We start from the raw sequence: 26,201 nt of genomic DNA, 5'->3' as shown, positions 1-26,201 counted from the left end.
TGAGGGCGCACCCGGTTCAGCGCACAAGGATCCGGGTTCAAGCCCCTGGTCCCCACCTGCAGGGGAAAAGCTTCACGAGTGGTGCCGCAGGGCTGCAGGTGTCTGTCTCTCTCCAATACGAAATAAACAGACTCTCCGGTGCAGCAACTTGGCAGAGAGCCACTGTGCTTCCCGGGCTCTAACTCAGGGCAGAGTGGGCAGCGGAGAAGGCTAGCGGGGCACTGGCCAGGCAGTCTGCCTCTGGACACGCAGCTGTGGGCAGCACACACCTGCTCCGTGAGTTTAACGCGAACGCGACAGAGTTCATACTAAAAGAGCTAAAAATTCATGTTTATCGAGAACATTGACTCTCTCAAAACATCATTTTGGGGAGTCAGGCGGTAGCGCAGCGGGTTAAGCACACGTGGCACAAAGCTCAAGGACCGGCAGAAGGATCCCGGTTCGAGCCCCCGGCTCCCCACCTGCAGGGGAGTCGCTTCACAGGCGGTGAAGCAGGTCTGCAGGTGTCTGTCTTTCTCTCCTCCTCTCTGTCTTCCCCTCCTCTCTCCATTTCTCTCTGTCCTATCCAACAACGACATCAACTATTGTGGAAGGATGATAAATGACATAGTGGGGGTTGTATTGTTAAATAGGAAACTGGGGAATGTTATGCATGTACAAACTATTGTATTTACTGTTGAATGTAAAACATTAATTCCCCAATAAAGAAATAAATTTTAAAAAAACTACTGTGACCCCAACAGAAGCGTGGGACTATTAGCATACAAACGGCACCACCCTGAGGCGGGACACACAGAGAAGGGAAGGCAGAAAGCAGGGACTTTGAGCAGGACTCTGGCTGAGGCTGCTTCTCCTGGGAACTGAACACGCGTGACTCTGCAAGCCGGTAAACTTTTAGACCCCTCTACAGCTATGAGCAACCTTTACCAGAGCTGATAATTGTTTATCTTATGGGACTAAACTTTTAAAAAATATTTATTTAGGGGAGTCGGGCTGTAGCGCATCGGGTTAAGCGCAGGTGGCGCAAAGCACCAGGACCGGCATAAGGATCCCGGTTCGAACCCCGGCTCCCCACCTGCAGGGGAGTCGCTTCACAGGCGGTGAAGCAGGTCTGCAGGTGTCCGTCTTTCTCTCCTCCTCTCTCCATTTCTCTCTGTCCTATCCAACAACGACAACAACAATAATAACTACAACAATAAAACAACAAGGGCAACAAAAGGGAATAAATAAAATAAATATTTAAAAAAATTATTCATTTTCCCTTTTTGTTGCCCTTTTTTTATTGCTGTAATTATTGTTGTTACTGATGTCGCCGCCATTGGACAGGACAGAGAGAAATGGAGAGAGGAGGGGAAGACAGAGAGGGGGAGAGAAAGACAGACACCTGCAGACCTGCTTCACTGCCTGTGATGCGAATCCCCTGCAGGTGGGGAGCCGGGGGCTTGAACTGGGATCCTTATGCTGGTCCTTGGGCTCTGCGCCACCTGCGCCCAACCGCTGCGCTACCGCCTGACTCCCGGGTCTAAACTTTTGGTAACTATACTCAGACTTTATGGACCTAGCGTACTCTCAACCCTTGATGATAAGTGCTTATTTTGCCTTTTACCTGTTTCACCCTAATAAACCTTGTATTGTTTAAACCACTTCCCAGCTTCCCGTTGTGAATCCTTTCAAACACCGCAGCGGCCCCCAAACCAACCCCTTTTCAAGTTAAATTACGACAACAATAACTATAACAACAATAAAAAAGGGCAAGAGAAAAATAAATAAAATTAAAAAATAAAAATGAAAAAAACAACAGCATCATTTTGTCACAATTCTCGGAAGTGCGGAGTAATGACAGAGGGGCATGCCTGAAAGAACCAGACTCACGCTACCTGAAACAGCACTGCAGAATGCTAGTTCCCGGCTGGATGGGTCAGGAAGAAACAGACGCCTACGGAGTGGCCGTGCGGGCGAGGGCTCTGCGGTGTCTCTGCCCCAGCCCCTGAAATCTGCACAGCCCTGGCCCGAAGTCCACGTGAGATGCCACGACGACCCCTGGACAGCACGTCCAGAAAGCACAAGCGGCGTTCTCCCTCCCCGAGGAGCTGCTGGGTCCCCGAGAAGGCACGAGCCCCGCAGCCACCGGCACACAATGGAATCACCGGGCAGCGCCCACTGACCGGCCGCCGCTCAGGCTGCGGTGCAGCACAGACACAGCCCGCGCGTGCCAAGCACATGGACTCCGACAAGGCTCACGGAGGTCGCCACTCACCGCGGAGCAGCTCAGAGCCATTTTCCAGTGTTTATTCCCATAAACACAGAGGTTCGAGTCTGGGGGGGTCTGGCCCCCACTATCAGGAGTCCACGACAGCGTCTCCCAAATCCCATCAGAGTCTAATCTTCCTGCCGATGGGGCGGGAGCGAGAGTGGGAGCACTCCGTTCTGCCGAGGGCCATCGGGAGACTCATTTGCGGGCCACGCAAAAGTGTCAACTTAGAAATAAGCATGTGCAGCCCAGGAGGTGGCACAGTGGATAACGAACTGAACTCACAAGCCCAAGGTCCCAAGCTCAACCCCTGGCACTGCCAGGTTCTCTCTCAAATCATCACCATTAAGAAATAAATGCGGGTGGTCCGGGAGGTGGCGCAGTAGATAAAGCACTGGATTGTCAAGCATGAGGTCCAGAGTTTAATCCCCGGCAGTACATGTACCAGAATGATATCTGGTTGTCTGTCTGTCTGTCTGTCTCTCTCTCTCCTTTTTTTAATTTTTAATTTTTTAAAAAATTTTTCCCCAGAGCGCTGCTCAGCTCTGGTTTATGGTGGTGCAGGGGATTGAACCTGGGACTTTGGAGCCTCAGGCATGGGAGTCTGTTTGCATAACCACTATGCTATCTACCCCTGCCCTCTCTTTCTCCTTCTATCTTCATGAATAAATAAAATATTTTTTAAAACAAAGAAATAAGTGGTACAGGAGGTGGTGCAGTGGCTAAGGCACTAGATTCTCAAGCATGAGGTCCCGAGTTCGAGCCCCGGCAACACATGTACCAGAGCGATGGCTGGTTCTTTCTCTCCTCCTATCTTTCTCATGAATAAATAAATAAATTATTTAAAAAAAGAAAGAAAAGAAGAAAGAAAGAAATGAGGGAGTCGGACGGTAGTGCACTGGGTTAAGCGCACGTGGCACAAAGCACAAGGAAAGGCGTAAGGATCCCGGTTCGAGCCTCCCGGCTCCCCACCTGCAGGGGAGTCGCTTCACAGGCGGTGAAGCAGGTCTGCAGGTGTCTGTCTTTCTCTCCCCCTCTCTGTGTTCCTCTCCTCTCTTGATTTCTCTCTGTCCTACCTAGCAACGATGACACCAATAACAATAAAAAAAAAAAACAAGGGCAATAAAAGGGAAAATAAATATAAATAATAAGAAAATTTTAAAAAATAATAAAGTATTTGGGGGTCAGGTGGTAGCACAGTGGGTTAAGTACACGTGGCGCAAAGCGCAAGGACCGGCGTAAGGATCCCGGTTCGAGCCCCCAGTTCCCCACCTGCAGGGGAGTCACTTCACAGGCGGTGAAGCAGGTCTGCAGGTGTCTTTCTCTCCCCCTCTCTGTCTTCCCCTCCTCTCTCCATTTCTCTCTGTCCTATCTAACAACGATATCAATAACAACAATAATAATAACCACAACAATGGTAAAACAACCAGGGTAACAAAAAAAGGGGAAAAAATGGCTTCTAGGAGCAGTGGATTCATGGTGCAGGCACCAAGCCCCCACAATAACCCTGCAGGCAACAACAATAATAACAAAGTATTTAAAAATAATAAACTATCTGTTAGTAAGACCATGGCTCTGGCACGTGATGCGTCACACTCCCTAGCCGCCTTGGCCGGTCTAGGGTTCAGGCTCCTTCACCCGACACACGCCGGTCGCCCAACCCACTGCCCTCCCAGGCTGTTCGCCGCGACCTCCAGCCCGCTACCAAGATGCCATGCTGGCCTTCTCTCCACCGGGCAAGCCTCACCCCTCCTTTCTCCACCTTCAGACCTGGCACCCTGCAGGGGCTTGTCCCCACAGTGACAGGGCAGGGCTCAGACTCCTGTCACCTTTCTCATCCTGGGGGCGGGAAGTGAGGGTTGGACAAGAGGCAGAAACATTTTCAGCCATCAGTCTTCTACACGTTATCCTTCAGGGAAATTAAGTCCTAGAAAATTAATTCCCTGGTGCGAAGCGCAAGGACCAACATAAGGATCCCAGTTCGAGCCCCTGGCTCCCTACCTGCAGGGGAGTCTCTTTCTCTCCCCCTCTCTGTCTTCCTCTCCTCTTTCCGTTTCTCTCTGTCCTATCCAACAAAGACAACATCAATTAACAACAACAACAACTACAACAATTAAAAAACCAACAACAAAAGGGAAAAATAATAAAAAGAAAATTAAGTCCCCCCCAGCAGGGGCTAGATAGCAAATGGTTACATAAACAGACTCTCACGCCTGAAGCTCCAAAGTCCCTGGTTCAATCCCCTGCACCACCTTAAGCCAGAGCTGAGCAGTGTTCTGGTAGAAAAAAAAGAATGAAGAAAAAAAAATTTTTTTCCCCAAACCCATGAAAAAATTCCCCACAAAGCTCTTGCCACCTCCAGAAAGCTGTCCCACCCCATCTCTGCACCATGAGAGGCAGCAGTTCCTGAGTCACACATCTCAGAAAACCCTGAGGCAGGCCCCGTCACTGGCTGACAGCAGCCACTGTTTCCGCCCCTCTGGGAAACACACTTCCAAAAACTCTCAGACATTAGGAGAGTGGGGAGAGCCCAGCGCTCTGCAGAGACACAGCGTGTCAGGGACCAGGGCCTGCCACACCAAGGCCTGCGCCCTACCTGCTGAGCCACCTCCCTGCCACGCACATTTTTGTCTTTTTGATTTTTTTAACCAGAGCATATGTCAGCCAGTGCTCTGGTTTAAGGGTTAAACCTCAGGCAGGAGGTTTTTGCATAACCACTATGCTGTCTCCCCAGCTAACCCGCTGTATGTAAAGAGACAAAAGGGAAACACAGCCTGGAGCCACACAGTGTGCTCCCAAGCCCCAAACCCGCAGGGTGTGCACACAGGGAGAGTCGGCTGAGTGCAGCTCAGGTGGGACCAGTCCGCAAGCCGCAGAGTGAGCACCAGCTGCTCCCGATTTTCTCAGAAGCTCCGAAGACCATCTCCTGAAGACTCACTTTAAAAAAAAAGTATTTATTTTCCCTTTTGTTGCCCTTGTTGTTTTATTGTTGTAGTTATTATTGTTGTCATTGTTTCTGGATAGAACAGAAATGGAGAGCGGAGGGGAAGACAGAGAGGGGGAGAGAAAGACAGACACCTGCAGACCTGCTTCACTGCCTGTGAAGCGGCTCCCCTGCAGGTTCGGAAGCTGGGGGCTTGAACCGGGATCCTCATGCTGGTCCTTGCGCTTGGCGCCACCTGCGCTTAACCTGCTGCGCTACCGCCCGCCTCCCCAGGTTCACTTCTGAAGAGCAGATACCTTTACAAGACACGATGTCAGTCAGAAAGACAGTGCGTGAGCCTCTGGCCTCGGCCGCAGCTGTTTGCAACCGAGGAGCTGCAGCTGGACCACCTCCCCCAGCTGTTTGCAACCGAGGAGCCGCAGCTGGACCACCTCCCCCAGCTGTTTGCAACTGAGAAGCCGCAGCGGGACCACCTCCCCCAGCTGTTTGTAACCAAGAAGCTGCAGCGGGACCACCTCCCCCCGCTGTTTGCAACCGAGGAGCCGCAGCGGGACCACTTCCCCCAGCTGTTTGCAACTGAGAAGCCTCAGCGGGACCACCTCCCCCAGCTGGCCGGCGCCCACTGTCCAGAGGCCCCTCACCTTGGCCCTGCACTGGAGCGAGCGCCCCACCACAGTGAGACCAGGACACGCAGACCCTCCCATTGACGGCGCCTAGACAGGGTCCAAACGACCGCGGTCAGCTTCCGGGACAAGGACTGTGGCAGCAGGTGTGGGGTGACATGCAGCCTTGGGACACACGGTGAAGCGCAGAGACAGGGGACTCGGAGCGCACAAGACTGAGGCCCTGACTTTGGAGTCTGGCACCAAATGTGCCAGAGTGTTGCTCTGGCTTTTCTCCTTCTGGTGAGGAAAATTAAATCAGTCCTCTGTATGAAAAATGCTGGGGCGGTCCGGGAGGTGGCACAGTGCTGACGCTTTGGACTCTCAAGCATGAGGTCCCGAGTTCGATCCCCGGCAGCACATGTGCCAGAGCGATGTCTGGTTCTTTCTCCCTCCTCCTATCTTCCTCATAAATGTAAAAGGCAGTAGCCTTGAAATTCCCTTTTTATGCAGTTGTTTGTTAAGTGCTTTTAGTATGAGTTGCTTGTAGTATGAGGTGTAAAATTCCTTGCCTCTTCCCCCTTGAATAAGCAGGACCTAATCAGTTAAGGCCACCCATTGTTCAAAGGACCCTGCCTGAGGACAAGCCTTATCAGGACCTCATCAGTGAAGGCCACCCATTGTTCGAAGGACCCTACATGGGGACAAGCCTTATCAGGACCTTTGAACAGACTTTGTGGTGTGCTGTCTACCGGATGGGTGGTCATAGCCCATGGCAGGAGGATGTGCCTGGTTGAATTCTATTGGTTGTGTGATCTTACTATATTTGAAACTAGCCTGCGCTTTGCTTTGAATGGATCATGTTTTTGCTAAGTTTGAAATGATTGGATCTTGTGTTTGCTATAGCCTGTTATTGGATGTAGGTTGATAAGGTGATGTGCTCCCCCTCCCTGAGTGTAGTCTGAATTCCTATAAATTGTATGGTTTGAGCCCTGTTCGGGGCCGAGCTTGGTAGACTAACACCAGTCACCATCTCGGCCCGGATTGCAATTCGTCAATAAACATCTTTGCTTCCTTACAGTGGATGGTGGTTTGATTTATGCTCGCTAACATTTGGAGGCCCCAGCGAGATCCCTCAGACGGGGATTCCTGAGGACACCCCATCCTGGGTCCGGGCCCTCGGAGGCCTTGGAAGCCCTGCCCGGCGCCGGTAAGTTAGGCCTACATTTTGTGCGGTACCGTTTTCAGTGTTGTGCCTCCGGAGGACTGGTAGGTCAGGCCTGATTTTTGGTGCACGTCCCCGCGGGGCCTGAGGGTCTGTGGATTGCGGGACGCCGCGGAAAAAATCCCAGACCGCGGTGCTGAGAAGTGACGACTTCCAGGCCGTTGGGGCGGGTCAGACTGGTGACGAATCTGAAAGAGGATCGACACCCTAGGGATCTGCAAGAGGATCCGACAGCCCCGGGTAGGCAGGGTGGTAATAGGACTTGAGAGATAGTTCGTGCCCTGACCGCGATTTGTCTTGTGTGGCCACTCTCTGTCTGTCCTTTTTCTTTCTCTCACCCTTTGGCAATTCGCGAAAAGGCTGAGCCTATTAGTGCAATTGAGGGGGTCTGGCCGGAGCTACTCTCCGGTGACTCCTGAAGGCCTAACTGGCAACATTCCTTAGTAGCGGCGGCCGGAATGGTAATTGCCCAATCTTGACTGAGTGATCTGCTGCATGCGTTGTGTGTGTGTGTGTGTGTGTGTGTGTGTGTGTGTGTGTGTGTGTGTGTGAATGCCGCATGCCTCACGGCCTTAAGGCTACGGGGCCTGAGTGGGCCCTAACCTGCGTGTCCGTGGAGTCGTTTCAGCTAAACGGGGATTCTCAACTTAGTTGAGACCAGGGCCGGGGATTATACGGCTACCCTTAAAGCTAAGACTCCTTAAGGTCCCGCGAGGGGCCCGGCCAGGCGGGCACAGTTGAGTGTCTGATGTCCTTCGGATGTCAGTTCCATTTTCCCCACTAACTATCCGTCTTGTCGGCCTTGTAGTCTTAGCTGGTTGTCTCTTCGTTTGTCTCCTTCCCTTATTTTGTGTTATGGTACCACAGGAGGTTAAAGGTTAAAAATTTTTTTTAGAAAAACTGGAGTCTCCATTAATAAAAACTTCTTGCAACCTAAAAAGGGAAGAAGGTCCCAAGTGGACACCCTTTGGGTTGATAGGGAAAAACTGTGTGAGAATGAGAAAACGGTGTGCCAGCTGGCTGTAAGAAAAGTATAAAAAGAACCCGTGAAATCTGGGGTGTTAGGTATTGTCTGGACATTTGTTAAGCGCGCTTGTCTGTCTGTGTGTGTCTTGTCTGTTTGTCAGTCTGTGTTTCGTGTTCACTTACTTTCACTTTGCAGGAATGGGCCAGGTGGCATCTACCCCACTGGACCTGGTTACTCATAGTTTGGGGGTAGGAGTGCATAAATATAAACTCATGACTTTTTGTTCCTCAGAGAGGCTCACCTTCGATGTAAGATGTGTTTCTGTGCTATTTTGTGTCCCTGTGTCTTTTTGGTCAACATTAAGAAATCATCTCAGAGCGACGGGACCAGATTTGGTTCCTGCCTGAAGTTGCCAGCTGAATTTTGCCTTGTCTTTGTCTCTCTTTTAAGCCTGAGTAGCAGAATCATGTCCTCAGGCTAGTCCAGGCAGGACCCTGAGGGTGCCACCCTGCCCTCACAGGAGTCAGGCTAGCTGGTCACAGCAGGGGCCTGGAGCCGGGCCAGGCAGCAGCTCTAGTGCAGGGGCGACACCCCGCCCTGCCTCGGTGTGACCTGGGACGGGCCCAGGGGTGCAGATGGGTGATAGTGCTAGCATGTGTGTGGCTTTACCCATGCCCCCCCAGAGCTGACTGGAGCTGTCTGAAACTGCCTTTGGTCCTCTTGGGCTCCTCGTGGAGAGAAGCTGAAAGAATTTGTTTCTTCCTCCTTGTTTTTTTTAGGACTAGTTAAGGTTGTCCTAGGAGCTATTGGATAAAAGAAAAATCTTAGTATATAAATGTGAGATGTTTCATCTTGAAAAATTGTGTGAGTGCAGATCTAAATTTGTGTTTGACCAGGTATGTTGCTAAGATGTGTCTGTACTGGTTAAAAGCTGCTCTTTTCCCCTAAGCAATCAGCCCAGATATATAAATGATAAAAAGGTGGCTATGAGATGTCTTACATGTTTATATGTGTGTTTTAGGTTTGTTTTAGTGGCCTAAAAATGTTAATCTTAAGGTTAAAAGTGTAAGTAACTTTAAAGCTGCATTCTTATCAAAGTTCTTTAAAAAAAGAGTTCTCAATACAGTTCTTATGTGGTAATATAAGGGTAAAAATTCATTTGCTAAGACAGCTAAAGATTTAAAGTCTAAAGTATTTAATGTGACAATTCATCTTCTCCAAATTGATATGCAAATTATCTATTTTATAGATATTGGTCCACAGCAAATTTGGCATTTGTCTGACATTGAAAATGCTTTGAGAAGTCACTAGTATGTGTTAACTCTCTAAGTAATTATAGTTTGTTTATAGTTTAAAGAAAAATTTAGTTAAACTGAATTTGGTTTAGAGATCCTGGTTATGGAAATTGCTACAGGAGGTTAAAAAAATAACTTTTAAATGTATGCTCTTTAAAATTCAAACAGAGTCTCTCAAGTTAGGTATCACACGCTGAAGATGTGTCTCTATCTCTTGTGTGAAAAATGGCAGGAAGGTTATTGACATGTAAATGTTTTAAAATACCTTCTCAACTAAAGAAGTAGAACTGGCTTAGGTGAGTGAAAAGTAACACAGTGGTTATACTAATGATTTTCTAGCCTGAGGCTTTTGCTCTGGTTTTCCTCTTTATATCTTTCTGCTTTTAAAAATTATCTGGTTTGTTTTAAGACACTGTCAGAGATTTATTCTTGACAAATGGTATTTTTGGTCTGATAGAAGATTTGTTTTGGCAAATCCTGGTTTAACAAAATTATCATTTTGAATATTTAAGTTATGAGGTTTATTTTAGCCTTTTAAGTTGCCATATTAGAGTTCTAAGAGGTAAAATCTATTAAGAGTTTTATATCTACACTTATTCATGATAGCTTTGTGATGAGTAAAGATCTTAACAAAAACTGTTTTGATATTGTGCTTAAATTGTCCAAGCAGTTTAAAATAATGCTAAAAAATGGTGATCATTTTATTATGTCAACACATTAGATATTGACTTTATATACTATACTGGTATATCTGTTTGTTAAAAAGACCTTCTAAAATTACATAGAGATGTATAGGCAAATTCTGGTCATTAGATTGTCAGTTTTGGTAAGCTCTTAATCTGGTTTTGTGTATGTCTCACTGGTTACAAATGTAAGAGTACGGCAGTGATACCCCTTCAATCATACTGCCAGGTTCTTTTAGGGGGGTCTCCAAGAGGTAGTAAAATGGCCCACAAATTTCTCTAAGGTAAATAGAATGACACTAAATTTGGCCTTTTGTTGCTCAAATCTGCCCCAGGTGTTAGAAAAAAGTTACAGAAGACAGAAAGATTTTAAAGAAAAGCTGAGAGATTGCTCAGAGGGTTTTTAAGAAGTTGGTAAATGTTTTGACATTAGACTTTGGAAAGGAAGAAAGAAAGGAAGAAAGGAAGGAAGAAAGAGAAAGTTGGGGCAGTGCCCAGAGGGAAAAGGAAAGTCAGAAAATTGGGGCTAAGGGTAGAGAAAGATCAGTGATGTTGCTGCAAAGAAAAAGGACACTGGAAGAAAGGCTGTTTTATCAACAAGCCATTTAGACTGCTGGTTGATGAACTTAAAGGCATAAGCCGGGAAGTGCTGACCCAAAACCTTGGGCCATGGCACAGACCCGTTGCCTATTTGTCAAATATTGGACCCTGTAGCTGCTGGATGGACAAAATGCCTGAGGACAGTAGCACCTGTGGCACAGCTGGTAAGGAAAGCAGACAAGCCATCACTGGGGCAAGTCCAATGCCCACCTAACCTGCTACCAAGTTCTGTTCCTAGACCAGCCATGAGTGAAATTCAGTGCTGCCACCGGCCTGAACCCTGCCACCCTGATGTTGGAGACGGATCCTGAGGCTCCCTACAAATGCATGACTGCCAAGAGGTATGCCTTTGCTACATGGCGTGTGCATGGAGCATGTGGGGAGAGAAGATTCCTGACTCCCACCGGGAAGATCATCCAGCAAAAGAACCTACTGGAGGCCGCATGGACCCTGCAAGAAGCAGCCGTGACCCATTGTTCCGGACATCAGAAAAGAAACTAGAGGGCAGATGAAACCACTTGTGCAGCTACACAACAAGCAGAGCCAGCCTTGACATTGATTCTACTAGGCTCCCTGCTTCCAAAGGACCCTGGATACAGTAAGGAGAAATAAGATGGGCAAGAGATTAGGACTAGAGACTAAATAGATTTTACAGAAGTAAAATCAGAGACTTTTGGGTATAAGTACTTGCTGATATTTATAGACACATTTTCAAGTTGGGTAGAGGTTTAACCAATAAAGTCTGAGGGGGCATAGATGGTGAGCAAGAAAATTTTAGATAAAACAGTGCCCAGGTGGAGAGTTCCCTCTCACCATTGGTTCTGGTAAGCAGACATTCACTGTTTTTGTGTCTCAGTTAGTGACCCGAGAAATGGGAACAAATTGGAAATTTCCTTATGCTAACGAGCCCCATATCCCTGGGCAGGTAGAGAGATAAATTAGACCTTAAAGGAGACTTTAACTAAATTAACCCTTGAAACTGGCAGGGGATGGGTATCGCTCCTGGCTCAGGCCCTTCTGAGAGTACACTGTCTCCCATTGTAAACAAACTGTCTCCCTTTGAAATGGTTTTTGGCAGACTGCTGCTGTCATGATCTGTGATGCTCTTGTCTCTGATCCATTCCACAACTGTTACCAAGTTCTTACAGATCTCCAGCCTATATTGCAGGACAATTAGAATGTGGTGCTACAAGCCTTTGGGAAGGACCCTGTCACCTGCTGCCTGCTCCACAAGGCACACCCAGTGAGAAAGACCTTATATTGTGATCCTGAGTACACCAACTGCTGCAAAGGTTGCCGGAAAGTGCCACTAGATTCATCACACTCCTTTGAAGAGGACAGTTGCTGATCCCACTGACCCAAAAGAAAAAAGATGAAGATGAATCAAAGATTTGATTCTCGGCTAAGACAAGTGGGGAATGTAAAAGGCAGTAGCCTTGAAATTCCCTTTTTATGCAGTTGTTTGTTAAGTGCTTTTAGTATGAGTTGCTTGTAGTATGAGGTGTAAAATTCCTTGCCTCTTCCCCCTTGAATAAGCAGGACCTAATCAGTTAAGGCCACCCATTGTTCAAAGGACCCTGCCTGAGGACAAGCCTTATCAGGACCTCATCAGTGAAGGCCACCCATTGTTCGAAGGACCCTACATGGGGACAAGCCTTATCAGGACCTTTGAACAGACTTTGTGGTGTGCTGTCTACCGGATGGGTGGTCATAGCCCATGGCAGGAGGATGTGCCTGGTTGAATTCTATTGGTTGTGTGATCTTACTATATTTGAAACTAGCCTGCGCTTTGCTTTGAATGGATCATGTTTTTGCTAAGTTTGAAATGATTGGATCTTGTGTTTGCTATAGCCTGTTATTGGATGTAGGTTGATAAGGTGATGTGCTCCCCCTCCCTGAGTGTAGTCTGAATTCCTATAAATTGTATGGTTTGAGCCCTGTTCGGGGCCGAGCTTGGTAGACTAACACCAGTCACCATCTCGGCCCGGATTGCAATTCGTCAATAAACATCTTTGCTTCCTTACAGTGGATGGTGGTTTGATTTATGCTCGCTAACAATAAATAAATAATAAATAAATAAATAAAAAGACTGAGAACTATGAGGGTTGGGGGGGCAATGTCATAGAATTTTGGTGGTGTGAGCGCAGTGGGACTGCGTCCCTGGAATCTTACAAACCATCGTTAAATCACAAAAAAAAAGAAAGAAAAATGAACAAAAGACCACCTTCTAGAAGCATTTTTATATTGGTTGATCAAAGATCAATCAAGCACACATTTAAAATCCATATGAAGAGCCCCCGGCTCCCCACCTGCAGGGGAGTCGCTTCACAGGCGGTGAAGCAGGTCTGCAGGTGTCTGTCTTTCTCTCCCCTCTCTCTCTGTCTTCCCCTCCTCTCTCCATTTCTCTCTGTCCTATCCAACAACAAAGCAACGTCAACGATGGCAATAATAACCGCAACGAGGCTGCAACAACTAGGGCAACAAAAAGGGGGGAAAATGGCCTCCAGGAGCGGTGGATTCATGGTGCAGGCACCGAGTCCAGCAATAACCCTGGAGGGAAAAAAAAAATCCATATGAAAAATGCTTCTAGGGCTGGAGAGAGCTCAGCAGGCAAGGCATCTGTCCTGTTACCCAAGGCTCAGGTTTAAGCCCCAGCACCACACAGGAAGCACCAAGGGAAAGGAGAAAGCTCCAGTGCTGGCCCCACCCCATGCAAAAGTGGCCAGTGTGAGGAAACACACAAGGCCAACAGGATCACACACATAAAAAAAAATTACTGGGAGTCAGGTGATAGCACAGCGGGTTAAGCGCAGGTGGCGCAAAGCGCAAGGACCAGCGTAAGGATCCCGGTTCGAGTCCCCGGCTCCCCACCTGCAGGGAGTCGCTTCACAGGCGGTGAAGCAGGTCTGCAGGTGTCTGTCTTTCTCTCCCCTCTGTCTTCCCCTCCTCTCTCCATTTCTCTCTGTCCTATCCAACAACGATGACATCAATACCAGCAACAATAATAACTACAACAATAAAACAACAAGGGCAACAAAAGGGGATAAGTAAAAAAAAAATATTAGTGATTTAAGAATGAGCAACAAGATTGTAAGTTAGCAGGGATATAATCCTGGATCACAGTTTTTAATTTTTTATGTATATTTATTTATTTATTTATTCTGGACAGAGACAGAAAGAATTTGACAAAGGAGGGGGAGTTAGAGGGAAAGAGACAGAGAGAGAGTTGCAGCCCTGACTCACCACCTGTGAAGCTTTTCCCACTGCAGGTGGGACCAGGGACTTGAACCTGGGTCCTTCCTCACTGTAGCATGTGCGCTCAATCAGGTGCACCACCACCACCCAGCCCCAGATCACACATTTCCTTTTTTTCAAATATTTATTTATTTATTCCCTTTTGTTGCCCTTGTTGTTCTACTGTTGTAGTTATTACTGTTGTTGTTGGATAGGACAGAGAGAAATGGAGCAAGGAGGGGAAGACAGAGAGGGGGAGAGAAAGACAGACACCTGCAGACCTGCTTCACCGCCTGTGAAGCGACTCCCCTGCAGGTGGGGAGCTGGGGGCTCGAACCAGGATCCTTCTGCCGGTCCTTGTGCTTTGCGCCACGTGCGCTTAACTCACTGCGCTACCGCCCGACTCCCCAGATCACACATTTCTATATCCAACTGCAAGTGTCTGGGGTACAGAGCTGAAGCAGTTCTCCTAAGCACCAGATCTTGTTGTCGCTTAATGGCTTTTATCCCGTTTCCCCACATTATACACAGGTCACCTTGTCAGAGTAAGGGACTAGACACTGCACGGCTGGCCAGGGACAGAAAGTCTGAGGCTTCCCTCAAGTGGGTGTAAGTGCAAAACAGACCACAGATTACTTAAAATACTTGGGGGGGGGGTGGCGGGTGGTAGTGCAGCGGGTTAAGCGCACATAGTGTGAAGCACCAGGTTCAAGCCCCCGGCTCCCCACCTGCAGAGGAGTCACTTCACAAGTGGTGAAGCAGGTCTGTAGGTGTCCGTCTTTCTCTCCCCCTCTCTCTCCATTTCTCTCTATCCTATCCAAGAACAACAATGGAAAAAAGATGACCACTAGGCAAGAAAAAAAAAAGAGAGCATGAAAGAAAGAAAGAAAGAAAGAAAAAAGGAAAGAAAGAAAGAAAATGGAACTGGGGTGGCCTGGTGCAGGGGATAAGATGCCAACCTCTCCAGTAAGAATTTAATGTTAAAGTGATGCTCTGGCTCTCTCTCTCTCCCTCCCCCTATCTACCCTTCTCTCTCAATTTCTCTCTGTCCTGTCAAATAAAATAGAAATAAAAAAAAGCAACAAAAGGGAATAAATAAATAAAATAAATATTTAAAAAAAAAAAAGAAATAAAAAAAAGCCCCATCTGGTTTATTTCATCTCTTATTTTGCTAAACATAATCACCTCCAGTTCCATGGGATTTTTTTTTTTTCCTAATATGAGAAGGATGTAAGGTTTTAATTTTAGATGGTCTCATTCCTTAGTCAATTTTCAAAAGTGCAAGTCATTATAGAACCAAGATTAGATGCCTGGGTCAAAGAAGAAAATGCGGGAGTCGGGCTGTAGCGCAGCGGGTTAAGTGCACGTGGCGCAAAGCACAAGGACCGGCATAAGGATCCCGGTTCGAGCCCCGGCTCCCCACCTGCAGGGGAGTCGCTTCACAGGTGGTGAAGCAGGTCTGCAGGTGTCTATCTTTCTCTCCTCCTCTCTGTCTTCCCCTCCCTCTCTCCATTTCTCTCTGTCCTATCCAACAACGACGACAACAACAACAATAATAACTACAACAATAAAACAACAAGGGCAACAAAAGGGAATAAATAAAATTTAAAAAAAAAAATTAAAAAAAAAAAAAAAAAAAAGAAGAAGAAAATGCACACAGAAAACAATACATGGGGGGCGTCAGCGGCGGCGCAGCGGGCTAAGCGCACGTGGCACAAAGCACCAGGACCGGCGGAAGGATCCCGGTTCGAGCCCCCGGCTCCCCACCTGCAGGGGAGTCGCTTCCCAGGCGGTGAAGCAGGTCTGCAGGTGTCTGTCTTTCTCTCCCCCTCTCTCCATTTCTCTCTGTCCTAACAACATCAACAACAACAATAACCACAACAAGGCTACAACAACAAGGGACACAAAAGGAGGAAAAATGGCCTCCAGGAGTCGTGGATGTGGTGCAGGCACTGAGCCCAGCAATAATCCTGGAGACAAAAACAAAACAAAACAAAAACAAGGGCAACAAAAGGGGAAAAAAATCGCCTCCCGGAGCAGTGGATTTGTGGTGCAGGCGGCACTGAGCCCCAGCAATAACCCTGGAGGGAAATAAGTAAACAATAATAATAGGATAAGAAAGTGAAACACGGTGGACTGGGGCGTGGCAGTGAGCACAGTGCTGGACTCTGGGCACGGTTCCCGAGTTCCACCGCAGAGCTCACATGTGCCACGCTGATGCTCTTCCCCATTCTCATACGTAAATATATCGTTTAAAAAAAAGTACTGACAGTGGTCCGGGAGGTGGCGCAGTGGATAAAGCATCAGACTCTCAAGCACGAGGTACTGAGTTCGATCCCCGGCAGCACACGTGCCAGAGTGATGTCTGGTTCTTTCTCTCTCCTCCTATCTTTCTCATGAATAAATAAATAAAAAATATTTTTTAAAAAAGTACTGATAAACACTCTAGAGACAAAAAAAACACTATTTTTTTTTTCCCTAAAAAGCTGAGACCCAAGCTAGAAACCACTCCTTCAGTTCACAAGCCACTACGCGAATCTGCCAGGGTCCAACTACTCCAAGGGGGGAAACGAGCGGCCAGCACATCACTTTCACTCCGCAGAGCCCGCACGCCTCGGGCTGTAAGGTCCAAATAAAGAGCAGCAGGGCATTTTAGACTGAGGAGAGGCTTAGGCCCCATTTTCCCCAGACAGACAGACCGACCGACCGCAATCGCAATCCGAGACTCAGCCCTCCCTCACCCTGCTCTGCGTTTTGAGGTGGGGCCGTGGCCAAAGTGACTCTCCAGCTTCGGGTCTCCCCCTCCCACCTGTCACTAATCCACAGTAACAGTAACAGATTCAAGACCAGCGCGCAGAGGACCCGGGTTCAAGCCCCCCGCCCCCACCCGCAGGGAAAAGCTTCGCGAGTGGTTTAGCAGGGCTGCAGGTGTCTGTCTCCCCATCACCCCGCTCCCTCTCAATGCCTGGCGGCCTCGACCCACTAAATAACAATATGATAGTAGTAACAACAACAATACACTTTAAGATCAGATTCAAAGAGAAGAGGCCTCGTTAAAATCAAACGAGAGGGGAGTCGGGCGGTGGCGCAGCGGGTTGAGCGCATGTGGCGCAGAGCGCAAGGACCGGAGTCAGGATCCCGGTTCGAGCCCCCGGCTCCCCACCTGCAGGGGAGTCGCTTCCCGGGCGGTGAAGCAGGTCTGCAGGTGTCTGTCTTTCTCTCCCCCTCTCTGTCTTCCCCTCCTCTCTCCATTTCTCTCTGTCCTATTCAACAACAACGATGACAGCAATAACCACAACAACGATAAACAACAAGGGCAACAAAAGGGAAAATAAATAAATGTAAAAAACAAACAAACAAACAAAAAAACACCACCGCGCGGCCCGGGAGGCGGTGCAAAGCCTCGGGCCCCTGGAGCACAAGCACAAGGCGTCAGTGAACCTCAGAACGTGCGGGCGGCCGGCGGCCCCTGGTTCGAGGCCTGGGAGACCCCCCCCACCCCAGCGGCGAAGCACGTGTCCTGCCGGGCAGCACACACCAGCGGTGTCCATGTGCCAGTACCGCAGACAGACAGACGCGCTCATCACTCACCCCCCCCATCTGCCTCAACGTTCAGGGTGGACCCCGCGCGGCGCTCGGCCCCCGGCCCCCAGGCCCCCGGCCCCCCTCCCCCGAGACGCAGCGCGGAGCCCCGGCCCCGCCGGGAGCCACACCCAGGCCGGCCGCCGTCAGCGCGCCCCGTCGGGGCGGACCCGGGTCCGAAGCGGCCGGGCGGCGCCACCCCGAGCCCCGCGTCCCCTCCGCGGCGAAGCGGGCAGACCCCCCCCCCTCTCCCCGGCCGGCCCGGGGGGGGGGCGTCGGGAGACCCTCCCGGAAGCGGGGTCACCGCCACAAACCGAAAGCGGCCATGTGACCCGCCCGCCGCGTCCCCGCCCGCTCGCCATCTTGACATCAAGGCCGCGGACAAAGCCGGCGGGCGGCGGGCGGGGCCGGGGGCGGCGGGGCCGGGCGGGGTCGGCGGGGCCGGGCCGCACCTTTGAGCGTGGAGCGCTCCACCAGCACCGTGTGGACCTGCGGGTCCGACAGGAACTTGCGCATCTGCTCCAGCGCGCTCTTCTCCTCCAGCGCCGCCTCGAGCGCGGCCGGGGCCTCGCCGCCGTCCTCCAGCAGCAGCGGCACCAGCCTGCGCAGGTGCTTCTGCAGCACCGCCACGTCCGCCACGTTCTGCACGGCCGACACCTCCAGGCCGGCCGAGCCGTCCTCGCCGCCGCCGCCGGGCTCCGACATGGCGACGCTCGGGGCGCGGGAGAGAGCGGGGAGAGCCGCGCGAGAGAGGAGCCCGGGAGCCGGGGAGCCGCCGGGAAACGCCCGACCGCCCGCTAGCGCACGGCCGACTGAGGCGACCGCCGCCCGCTCCGTCCTCTTCTAGGTAGCGCCGCCCCGCCCCGCCCCCGACGCACGCCGCCCCGCCCCCGACGCACGCCGCCCCGCCCCCGACGCACGCCGCCCCGCCCCCGACGCACGCCGCTCCGCATGCGCAGAACCCCGCGCCGCCGCGCAGCCTGCTGGGATGTGTGGTCCCGCGCCGGGCGGGGCCTTTGTCTCTGCACCTCGGACCCGGGGGTGCGGTGCCGGACTGGGCGGCCGGGCGGGCGGGGTCGTCCGGAGCTTCGCGGGTCTCGTGCACGGGGGGGGACCTCAGCCGACAGCACGGAGCCTGGGACACCCCATGACGAGCGAGTGAAGTTAATGTCGAGAGCGGACGTGGCACTTGTGTTCAGAGGGTCTGACGGGTGCGCTCTCCCTGAAACGGGGCAGGTGGAGCTGCAAACGTTGAGGGGCTGAGTCCCTTCCCCCGGGGAGGCCTGTGCCAGTAACGCCCTGCCCCTCCCCCAGTGATAATAACAACAACAACAACAACAATAATAATAGGGACCGGCCCATGAAGGATGATGAATGACATAGTGGGGGTTGTATTGTTAAATGGGAAACTGGGGAATGTTATGCATGTACAAACTATCGTATTGACTGTTGAATGTAAAACATTAATTCCCCAATAAAGAAATAAATTAAAAGATAATAATAATAGGGACCGGGTGGCGGCGCACCTGGTTGAGCGCACGTTACAGTGCACAAGGACCCAGGTTCGAGCCCTCGGCCCCCACCTGCAGGGGGAAAGAAAGCTTCGTGAGTGAAGCAGGCCTGCAGGTGTCTCTCTGTTCCTCTCCCTGCCACCCCCTTCACTCTTGGTGTTGACTATTTCTACCCAATAAATATAATTTAAAAGTTTAAAAAACAATAAATAGGGGAGGCCCAGGTGGCAAAGCGCAAGGACCGGCGTAAGGATCCCGGTTCGAGCCCCCGGCTCCCCACCTGCAGGGGAGTCGCTTCACAGGCGGTGGAGCCGGTCTGCAGGTGTCTGTCTTTCTCTCCCCCTCTCTGTCTTCCCCTCCTCTCTCCATTTCTCTCTGTCCTATCCAACAGTGACGACAAGAATAATAATTACAACAATAAACCAGCAAGGGCAACAAAAGGGAATAAATAAATATTAAAAATAAAATAAAATAATAAATAGAATGAGTGGATTAATTGCTAGAGTGTCGCCGTGCTGTGTCCCTGTAAGATCTGTAATCAAGGAGACTTGAGGACACGCTACAGATGTGGGGGGGGGGGGCGTCCAGGCACTCAGGGAAGTGTCACATCACTGGAAAGAGGGATGGTGGGAGGGGACATTCCCAGCACAGAAACTGGAACCCTGACTGTCTGGCCCTGCCTGCCAAGGACAGCCAGCACTGCCCCCCAGGGCGCCACGGAGGCCAAGAGGAAGGCCTCGGAGCGACCACCTGCCCGCAGAGCACAACTGTCTCTCCAAAAGCCTCAGCACCCAGGTCCCCAGGGGTCAGGCGGCCTGTGGTCAGGGCTGTTCAGCCCCTGCGCCCCGAACCTTCCCCTTCCATGCAGTGGACAAGCACCACGACCCAGGCTGCCCACGCACAGCACATTCTCTTTGGCTCCAACAATTTCTTTCATGGGGGGGGGGGTGTGTGGTAACTGGCTTCTTGAGAGTTGGAACTCATGACTTGCTCCTTGTGTTGGGTGGAGGAAGGGAAGCTGAAGGTGGTATTTTTACAGCAAACTGCAGTCAGAGAGCTGTGTCCTGATTGGTGGAGCGCTGATGGGATGATTCTATTCCCCCAAATCATCTTTGGAAAACTGCAGGACACACAACGCGATTACGCTTGTTCAGTGACCCGATGCCAAGTCCCAGGGGCTGCAGGAACCGGGACGCTGACTAGATGATTCTTGTCGGGAAGGAGCCGGTGGGGGGTGGGGGGGGGGAGGACGGTCAGTGCCTACCCCCCTGCCCAGGAAGCTCAAGGCCCTTCCAGAACAGCAGGAAGCTGTCACTCGGTGGCGGCCGCAATGCAGTCCTTTGGATGCTACTTCATGTGGGTGTGACGCTAGGGGTTCAGATTTCCTTTGGGGCAGAGACAGAACAAAGAGGGAAAATGCCGGGATGCAGCTGAGTGACCGTTGAGCCCCAGGAGTGCAGGGGGAGGGGTGGGGCAAGGAGTCTACTTGATGGCTGCAGTGAGTCAGCACCTCGGGCAGACACCCAGACTCCAGGACGCACTCACCCCTGCAACGTGGCCCTGAGCCAGAACAGAGATGTAGACACTGGGGAGGGGGTATTTATTAATTCAAAGATGAAGACTGTCCCCCTTCCCCCCAAAAAATCCTCAACAATCAGCTGACAAGAGACAAGAGTTCCGGCTCAGACTGAGTACAATGTCTTTTCTGGAGGTGCTTGCTGTGTTTCACGCACCCCTGCCTTCAGTTCATTCTCCCGGGGGGCAGGTTAGACCGTCCCAGATGGAGGGCAGGTGGTACCATCCTCTGAGATGCCCCCCTGCCCGCCCCGAGCTGAGCTGGAGAGGCGAGTTCCCACCCAAATCTTGTATCCGCTTTGGCTTGTGCAGCTTTGGGTAGGAGTGGGGAGGGTGTTCCAGGCTAATGGGGGTGGGGTGCCGTTGCTGCACTGCAGTCCCCGGAAGGTGCCAGGAAGGTGCCAACACACCATGCTGAGCTGCCCACACGGAGAAGGTCGAGTTCATCTCACCCCACCTTTTCCTTTTAAAAACTGGTTGCCGTGTTAAGTCGAGAATGATAGTGACAGACACTGCCAGGGACTGGATCAGGACCCCATGCCTGACTGCTGCATGGCTGCTCCAAGTCCTGCTCTGGGTGCAAGGTCTGGGCTGGGGCTCAGTGACATTCCCTGGTCCCCACCCCTAGGCAGACACCCCTGCTGGCTCAGCACTTTCAGGCTCTGTTCCTGCCCCACCGCCACCGAAATCCCACACGGACCCTCCAGCTATTCCAGTGGCTCCACGTCCATTCCTGGGCTCGTTGCCCTTGCGGCCTGGCCCCCAGGGTGCTGGCTGACCATCATCCCAGGCCTTCCTCTGGGCAGAGGGGTGCTGGTGCCAGCAGCAGAGACTGGCTGGCTGGCTGGCTGGGGGGGTTCCCTTTGAACTCAGGTGCCTTTGTGCAGCTCTGGGGAATGAACCCAGGGCTTCCTGCATGCAACAGGCCTGATTCTCATCACCACTTCCCAGAGCCCTGCTCCGCTCTGGCTTATGGTGGTGCTGGAGATTGAACCTGGCATTTTTGGTGCCTTAGGTATGGGAGTTGTTTTGCATAATCACTTTTTTTCCCTCTTTGCCTCCAAGGTTACTGCTGGGGTTCATGCCCACACTATGAATCCACTGCTCCTGGAGGCCTTTTTATCCCTGTTTTTGTTGCCCTTGCTGTTGCTATCATTGTTACTGGGTAGAACAGAAAGAGATTGGGAGAGGAGGGGGAAGACAGACACCTGCAAGCTGCTTCACCGCCTGTGAAGCTATCCCCATGCAGGTGGAGAGCCGGGGGCTTGAACCAGGATCCTTATGCCGGTCCTTGAGCTCTGTGCCAAGCGCACTTAACCTGCTGCGCTACTGCCCGGCCCCTGTTTAACCTCTCTTATCTCCTCATCCGTGAACATTTTATTCATTATCTAGAGAAAAATTGACAGAGAAGAGGAGATAAGAATGGAAGAGAGGGGAGTCAGGCAGTAGTGCAGCGGGTTAAGCGCAGGTGGCGCAAAGTGCAAGGATCCCGGTTTGAGCCCCCGGTTCCCCCACCTGCAGGGGAGTCACTTCACAGGCGGTGAAACAGGTCTGCAGGTGTCTGTCTTTCTCTCCCCGTCTTCCCCATCTCTCTCTGTCCTATCCAACAACATCATCAATAATAACTACAACAACAATAAAAAAAACAAGGGCAACAAAAGGGAGAATAAATAAATAAAATAAAAAATAAAAAAGTGGAAGAGAGGATAAGAGACACCTGCAGCCCTGCTTCACGACTCATGAAGCTTCTTCCTGCAGGTGGGGACCAGGGGCTTGAACCTGGGTCCTTGCACATGGCAATGTGTGCTCAACTGGGCGCCCCACCATTTGACCCATATTACTTTTTATCTTTTTTAATGTTTATTTCCTTTTTTTGTTGCCCTTGTTTTTATTGTTGTAGTTATTGTTATTGATGTCATTGTTGTTGGGTAGGACAGAGAGAAATGGAGAGAGGAGGGGAAGACAGAGAGGGGGAAGAGAAAGACAGACACCTGCAGACCTGCTTCACTGCCTGTGAAGTGACTCCCCTGCAGGTGGGGAGCCGGGGGCTCAAACCGGGATCCTTCTGCCGGTCCTTGTGCTTTGCGCCACCTGCGCTTGACCCGCTGTGCTACCGCCCGACTCCCTTATTTTTATCTTTTACCAGAGCACTGCTCAGCTCTGGCATAGAGGTGCCAGGGATTGAACCCGAGTCTTTGGAGCCTCCACATGAAAGCCTTTTCCCTCCCCTTTTATCCAGAGTCAGAGAGAATAGAGGAAGGGGCAAAGAAGAGCATCCTGGCATTGCTCCACTGCCTACGGGATTCCCTTGGTGGGGTCTGTGTTGCTCCTGTGCAGGGCTGGGATCTGCCTGTGGCGTGGCAAAGTGTGCCTGCTGCCAGGTGAGCTGTCTCTTCGGCCCCGCCTCGGTGCTTTAAGCCAGGGAACCAGACTGATGGAGGGTTGAGCCTGGGCCCCGGGACACACAGGCACAGAAAGGCCTGCTGGCTCCCTCTAGTGGTGCAGAAGACACTGCTCGCTCACCCATCCCCCTGTGAAGGCCCCCATCCCACTCGGTGGCCTGTCACCCAACTGGTATCACTATGAAGTTTGGTTCTGACACACACACACACACACACACACACACACACACACACACACACACACGACAAGTCTAGAGTCCTCCCTGAAGGCTCGTGAAGAACCTTTGCTGGCAAGATGGGAGTCTGGGAGACGCCTGAATGATGCTCTCTGCAGAAAACAGACAGGTTGGGGTGTCAACCCCTAGAACTGGCGTGACCTTATTTGTACAGAGGGTTTTGACAGAACTGTCATCAGGTGGAGATGAAGCCACCCAGTCTGATGGCTGGTGTCCTTAGTAGACAGTTTCCTTACACTCGGGAAACAGCTCAGCAAGTAGAGAGTGCAGGACTCACAGGCCTGAAGCTCCCGGCCCCACCCTGGTGCCGCATTACTGCTGTGGTGCTCTGGTGTCTCTTCCATTTAGCTTACAGTATAACAAGAGCTTGCAGAAGTCCAGCTTCTTGGAGCTGGGGAACAGATGACTCGCTAGCGCGAACACTTAGCCTTCCATGAGCGCCATATGGGAGCCCCATAGACAAGAAGCTTAAGTGGTGGAGCAGTGCTGCGAAGCCTCTCCTGTCTCTCCCTGTTTCTGACTCAAAGGGAGAGAAAGTGCCCTGGGAGCAGTGGAGTCATACAGCCAGCTCAAAGCCCCGAGATCTAAGAAGCAAGCAAGCAGCTTCCAGGGCAGGGTCCCGGTTGGAGAGAGAGAGAGAGAGAGAGGGAGAGGGAGAGAAAGAGAGAGAGGGAGGGAGGGAGGGAGAGAGAGGGAGTGTGTGTGTGTGTAGGGGGAGCTTCATCAGAAGTGGAGCAGTGCTCCAGGTGTCTTTCTATCCCGGGTCTGCTCATGCTGCCAGTTCTTAATGTGGCCGTGCCCCGTGGCCACGCAGCCCAGGGAGCGCACTCTGATGCACAGGCGGCACCGCTGGCGGTACAAACACACCGCTCTCGCCTGACACCCAGGCAGGGACGGTGCAGTGGCTCCTCCTGGGAGCTCGGCTTGGGGGCTGGACACTCACGCCCACGCTTCTGGAAGCTGGAGTCCCAGGCCAGGTGGCGCCAGGCTCTGCTTCTGGCCAAACCTCTCCTGGCTTGTCCGTGCCACCCGCCTCCCTGCCCTGCCCCCATGGCTTCTTCACCCCTTTCCCTGAGCGCCTGGGAAAGGCTTGTGTGGGTGCATTTCACTGACAAAACCTAATCCCTAGCAGACCCAAAGCGCAAGACTCTGACAATACTTGTGTTCTGGTTTTCCAACCTCAGCAACTAGAAGATGGATCAGGTCATGCGTGCAGAACAGCTGGAAAATCAAGATGTTGGTCACATGGCCACTAGTCTGTTTACTTTTGGCACTGGGGACTTGAGCGTGTGACTTCACCACTGGTGATCTATTATTTTTTTCTTCTTTTTTTTGTATTGTAGTTATTGTTGTTGTTGATGTCATTGTTGGATAGGACAGAGAGAAATGGAGAGAGGAGGGGAAGACAGAGGGGAAGAGAAAGACAGACACCTGCAGACCTGCTTCACCGCCTGTGAAGCGACTCCCCTGCAGGTGGGGAGCCGGGGGCTCGAACCGGGATCCTTGTGCGGGTCCTTGCGCTTTGCCCCGTGTGCACTTAACTCACTGCGCTACTGCCCGACTCCCCCCCCCCTTTTTTTTTTTTTATAAATAGAGACAGAGAAGCAGAGAGAAAGCATGAAAGAGGCTCAGACCTGGGCTCCCTGTCATCAAAGTAGCACACTAAGGGGCCAGGCAGGTGTGCGCCTGGTTAAGCACTCGCATTAGCGCACTAATCAAGTGAGCTATTTCGCCAGCCCTCAGATAACACAGCGTGGCTCCACCAGCGGAGAAGCTGTGTGTGCAGATACTCCTGTAGGGGGTTTGGGGACTGGAACCCTGATGAAGTGTGCACTCTACCAGGTGAGCCAGCTCCCGGCCCCCAATTTCTTTCTTTCTCTCTCTATTTTCACTTTTGTTGCCATTGTTGTCTTTTTATTGTTGTTGTAGTTAGTATTGTTGTTGTTATTGATGTAATCGTTGGTTGGATAGGATAGAGAGAAATGGAGAGAGGAGGGGAAGACAGAGAGGGGGAGAGAAAGACAAGACACCTGCAGACCTGCTTCACCGCCTGTGAAGCGACTCCCCTGCAGGTGGGGAGCCGGGGGCTCGAACCGGGATCCTTCTGCCGGTCCCTGCGCTTTGCGCCACGTGCGCTTAACCCGCTGCGCTACCGCCCGACTCGCGGCCCCCAAAGCCCACCTAGTGTCTGATGCCACAACAGGCTCCCGGTGCCTAGAGACGGGCACCCAGTGGGTGTCCCGTGAACCAAGCTGCAGCGCTCACCCCGCCTGCCCTCCTTCCCGGCTCCTTGCTGCTGGCGCTTTGTCTCCCTCTCTGGCTCTGCCTGGGCCCTCTTCCCTGGTGGGCAGGACAGCAGGACACTTCGCCTCCACCCTCTAAGGTCCCCGGTCTCTGGAGGTGGGCGGCGTGCCATCCCCTGGCATGGCAGGAGAGCCGCGGGCTGAGCAGGCTTGGGGCCGGGCCTCCACCCCCCCCCCCCCCCCGGCTGCAGGCTCCGAGCGCCTTGCTGACCCCTCCTCACTCTTGCTCAGCTTTCAGGGGCCGGGGCTCTGGAGTCCGGGCGTCCCCCGCCTCGGAAACACACTCCCAGCACAGAAGCGCGTCCCTCACGGAGCGGGGGGCACCGGCTCCCAAACTCTGCACGTGGCCCTTCGAGCCCCCGGCGGCACCACCTGGGAGCACACGAGTAGCACTGGGGGACACCCAGGGGTGCCGGGCAGTGTTGGGGTGACCTCCTCGGCCCCAGATGAAGAGTCCCCTCTCCGCAGCAGTCCCGGGCGCCGCACGGCAATAAAGAACCTGCACACCTGTGTTTACACCGCGCCTCTCTCGTGTTCCCTCCACCCGCCCCGGCAACTGACGGCCTTAAAGCAAGTGTGAACGTCCCGGGGCCCTGCTGAGGGCACGCGGGGCGCTAACTCACTTCTCCCTTTTCCCCACGAGTGTCGCGCGGCCCTGCAGGCCTCCCAGCCCCCGGCCGCCGCCGCGCTCCCCTCCGCTCCAGCACCGCGGCCCCGCAGCTCACGTGTGCGCGGTTGGCCGATCACGTGTGCACGGCGGCAGCAGGAGCGGTCACGTGGCGCGCGGAGGC

At 52.0% G+C, this 26,201-nt stretch overlaps 1 protein-coding gene and 1 long non-coding RNA gene across 2 annotated transcripts in view; one reads left to right on the top strand and one right to left on the bottom strand.

Moving 5' to 3' along the window:
• The window catches only part of DYNC1H1 (dynein cytoplasmic 1 heavy chain 1), a 66,150-nt gene extending 48,012 nt beyond the window's left edge, over nt 1-18,138 (bottom strand). The window contains exon 1 of the mRNA XM_060181037.1: nt 17,836-18,138. Within this exon, the coding sequence (XP_060037020.1) occupies nt 17,836-18,088 (253 nt within the window). The 5' untranslated portion in view covers nt 18,089-18,138. The remainder of the gene's footprint in view (nt 1-17,835) is intronic.
• On the top strand, nt 393-13,609 carry LOC132535423 (uncharacterized). The gene is made up of 2 exons (XR_009547207.1): nt 393-503; nt 13,480-13,609. It is a non-coding gene; the product is annotated as an uncharacterized LOC132535423 (long non-coding RNA).
• Nucleotides 18,139-26,201: the final 8,063 nt, after the last annotated feature.

This window comes from Erinaceus europaeus, chromosome 22, assembly GCF_950295315.1.
Source record: "Erinaceus europaeus chromosome 22, mEriEur2.1, whole genome shotgun sequence".
NCBI lineage: Eukaryota > Metazoa > Chordata > Mammalia > Eulipotyphla > Erinaceidae > Erinaceus > Erinaceus europaeus.
Note: the sequence above shows the minus strand (reverse complement) of the source record. Positions and strands in the feature narration are given on the sequence as shown.